At 38.4% G+C, this 3,497-nt stretch overlaps 1 protein-coding gene across 1 annotated transcript in view; it reads left to right on the forward strand.

The window, feature by feature from the left end:
- LOC106518928 (uncharacterized) overlaps positions 1-3,497 on the forward strand; it is a gene marked incomplete in the record, with an annotated part of 8,285 nt that overhangs the window by 2,861 nt on the left and 1,927 nt on the right. Inside the window, 6 exon segments of the mRNA XM_014010371.1 lie at positions 42-138; positions 1,648-1,794; positions 1,876-1,962; positions 2,082-2,169; positions 2,250-2,386; positions 2,467-2,613. Of these exon segments, the coding sequence (XP_013865825.1) occupies positions 42-138; positions 1,648-1,794; positions 1,876-1,962; positions 2,082-2,169; positions 2,250-2,386; positions 2,467-2,613 (703 nt within the window).

Consider the following 3,497-nt stretch of genomic DNA (forward strand, 5'->3'; position numbering starts at 1 on the left):
TGTGTGTGTGTGTGTGTGTGTGTGTGTGTGTGTGGTTTCAGTGTGAGGAGTCTGAGTGAGACCAGGCTTCAGCTGTCAGCGAGGAGCAGCAGAGAGGAGCAGCAGCTCAAACCTCCAGCTCAACACCTGGACCAGGAGGTCTCGTAAGCCCCGGCTTCTTCTCTGTTCGTTGTAGAAAATGAGAACGTTGTCCCTCCAGCCGAGGACAGACCTGCAGAACGTTCAGCCTCAGTAACCACTTCACACTTCCTGTCGCTCAGACCGAGGCGAGAGGAGCTCGATATCAGCCTGGTGTTTAAAAAGCTCTTTTTGTCACATTTTACACATTAAAAACATTTAAAGCTGAGTTATTGAAAGCTTTAAACATTTTCTTGTTTAGTAAACAATTTAAACTAACAATGTTCAAAAATATGTCTTATTGTCTTCAYGTCTTGTTGGTTTTTGGTCAAACTGTCTTATTTTTATTTTATTGTCTTTATGGTTTATTGTCTTTATCTCTTACTGTCTATCTTGTTGTCTCCATGTCCTGTTTTCTATTTCCTGTTGTCTTTAAATCCTGTCGTTTTTGTCATATCGTCTTTATGTCTTACAGTCTCTGTCTTATTGTCTTAAATAGCTTTACCTCTTATTGTATATATGTCCTGTCATCTTTGTCCTGCTGTCTTTCAGTACTTTTGATTTTTGTCATTGTCATTCTGTCACCATCTTCATCTTTTTTGTCTTTATMTCTTATTGTCTCTATGTCCTGTTGTCTTCATGTCCTGATGTCGTTGTCTCATTATCTTTTTTGTATTGTCTTTATGTCTTGTAGTTTTTTATCCTGTTGTCTTTATGTTCCTTTGTCTTTGTGTTATCATCTTTATGTCTCATTGCCTCTGTCTCTAAAATCGTCTCTGTCTTGTCTGATGTCCTTTTGTATTTGTCTTTAACTCATATTGTCTCTGTCTTACGGTCTTTATAGCTTATTGTCTTTGTCTCTTATTGTCTCCGTCTTGTTGTCTTCGTGTCTTGTTGTATTTGTTCCATTGTCTATAAGTCCTACTGTCTCTTTGTCATTGTATTTATGTCTTATTGTCTCTTTATCTTATTGTCTTTGTTTGTTAGACTTTATGTCTAATGTGTTTGTGAGACTACAGATGGAAATTAGTAACTATGTTATAATCTAGAGTCACTATTTACAGTCTTTATAGAAGTATAAGATTGCTCATTAATATGCACTGTCCTGATTGATTAATTAATTAATAAAAAGGTCATCTGCTGAAACTGTGTGATCAGAATATATTAATAAGGAACCTCAGGTTTAATAGATTATTTTTTTTGTTGTAACAATGTTTCATGGTAATAAATCTTATACTGTTAGAAAGCCTGTTAATTTATATTTTAAATGGTGCCCATTTGTAAGGAACATGCTTTTGTGGGATGAGCAGTAGAGCWGAGGATGTGGGTTGTGCACGTTGAAAATGTGCCAAATCTTCTCTAATATTCCACTCAGCTTATTTTGCTGTTATCGACTCTTGTTCAGGTGCCAAGTAGCCTTGTTACAACAAAGAAAAAAAAATCTGTCAAACGTCTGCGCTAAGTTTATGTATTTCAGATGGTGAGTGAACTAATCAGCAGATTTGTGCTCACACCTTTTTGTCCCACCAGGTGGTACTGTGGGGCAGGAGCAGAAATGAGCTCCATCACAGGATTTACTCTCAGCAGCCAATCAGAGGCTGGGAGGGCCAACCTGCTCACTTGTATGGAGAAATCATCCACTCCTCCCTGGTGTCCCTTTACAACAGCTACACACAGGTAAGATGAGAACAGAACATTTTTCTGTGGATAAAAGATCAGTTTTTATGTCAATGTGATGTTTCATGTTGGTTTTTACAGGAAAGCAGTGAACGCTTCCTGGTGTTGTTCTCCTTTCACCTTCTGATCCTTTCTCTGGATCACTCCCAACAAGACGTCTCATATGAGGTAAGAGTTTTACTAGATAAAGACTTTTATTGTAAATGTTACTTTCTGTTGTTGAAAAGTTTAAGATCAGATGGAAGCTAAAGCCMAACAACATTTTTAACCTTTTTCTCCTCCTGCAGGGCATCCTTCCCATTTCTGGACTTTCTTTCCGAGTCATATCTCAGGACTCTGACCTGTTAGAGCCAATGCACATGTTCGAGATCAGCAGTGAGTTGTCGTAAAATTCTGAGCTCAGCTAAGAAGTCAGCGCCTGATCGTGTTTAATGTTGTTTTGTTCTTTTATCCAGGCCAAATGGTGGACCCCAAGGTGTTCGTATGTCCCAGTGCTGCAGAGCTACGGGGCTGGATGCAACACATAGAAGACAGAAGATCCAAGTCCATGACTCAGAACATGAGCCCCTCTCACTGCGTGCTCTCATATCTCGTAAATGTCTAACTGTTGTGCGTGTGTTTACAGCTGTGAATAAATGAGCTATCCCCTCAGGTAACATGTTTGTCTGCTAGCTGCCGTGTGATGAGCCCTGGAAGAGAGATGAGCTGAAGAAGTACCTCCTGCAGGCTCCCATATGGAACTGGGAGGGCTCACCCATCCAGCACATGGGCCAGCCTGGATATGTTTCTATAGTTCACATCATCAACACACAGAGACAGGTAACGATACTCAGAATTACAGGTAACGTTACTCAGAATTACAGGTAACAATACTCAGAATTACAGGTAATGTTACTCAGAATTACAGGTAACAATACTCAGAATTACAGGTAACGTTACTCAGAATTACATGTAAAGTTACTTAGAATTACAGGTAACAATACTCATAATTACAGGTAATGTTACTCAGAATTACAGGTAGCATTACTCATAATTACAGGTACCAATACTCATAATTACAGGTACCATTACTCAGGATTACAGGTAACATAACGCAGAATTACAGGTAACGTTACTCAGAATTACAGGTAGCATTACTCAGAATTACAGATAACAATACTCAGAATTACAGGTACCATTACTCAGGATTACAGGTAACATTACTCAGAATTACAGGTAACGTTACTCAGAATTACAGGTAGCATTATGCAGAATTACAGGTAACATTACTCAGGATTACAGGTAACATTACTCAGAATTGCAGGTAACATTACTCAGAATTACAGGTAGCATTACTCAGAATTACAGGTAACAATACTGAGAATTACAGGTAACAATACTGAGAATTACAGGTAACAATACTCAGAATTACAGGTACCATTACTCAGAATCACAGGTAACATTACTCAGAATTACAGGTAACAATACTCAGAATTACAGGTAACAATACTCAGAATTACAGGTAACATTACTCAGAATTACAGGTAACAATACTCAGAATTACAGGTAACAATACTCAGAATTACAGGTAACATTACTCAGAATTTCAGGTAACGTTACTCAGGATTACAGGTAACGTTACTCAGGATTACAGGTAACGTTACTCAGGATTACAGGTAACGTTACTCAGGATTACAGGTAACAATACTCAGGATTACAGGTAA

The sequence above is a fragment of the Austrofundulus limnaeus genome, unplaced genomic scaffold (genome assembly GCF_001266775.1).
Source record: "Austrofundulus limnaeus strain Quisiro unplaced genomic scaffold, Austrofundulus_limnaeus-1.0 Scaffold68, whole genome shotgun sequence".
In the NCBI taxonomy this organism is placed as follows: domain Eukaryota; kingdom Metazoa; phylum Chordata; class Actinopteri; order Cyprinodontiformes; family Rivulidae; genus Austrofundulus; species Austrofundulus limnaeus.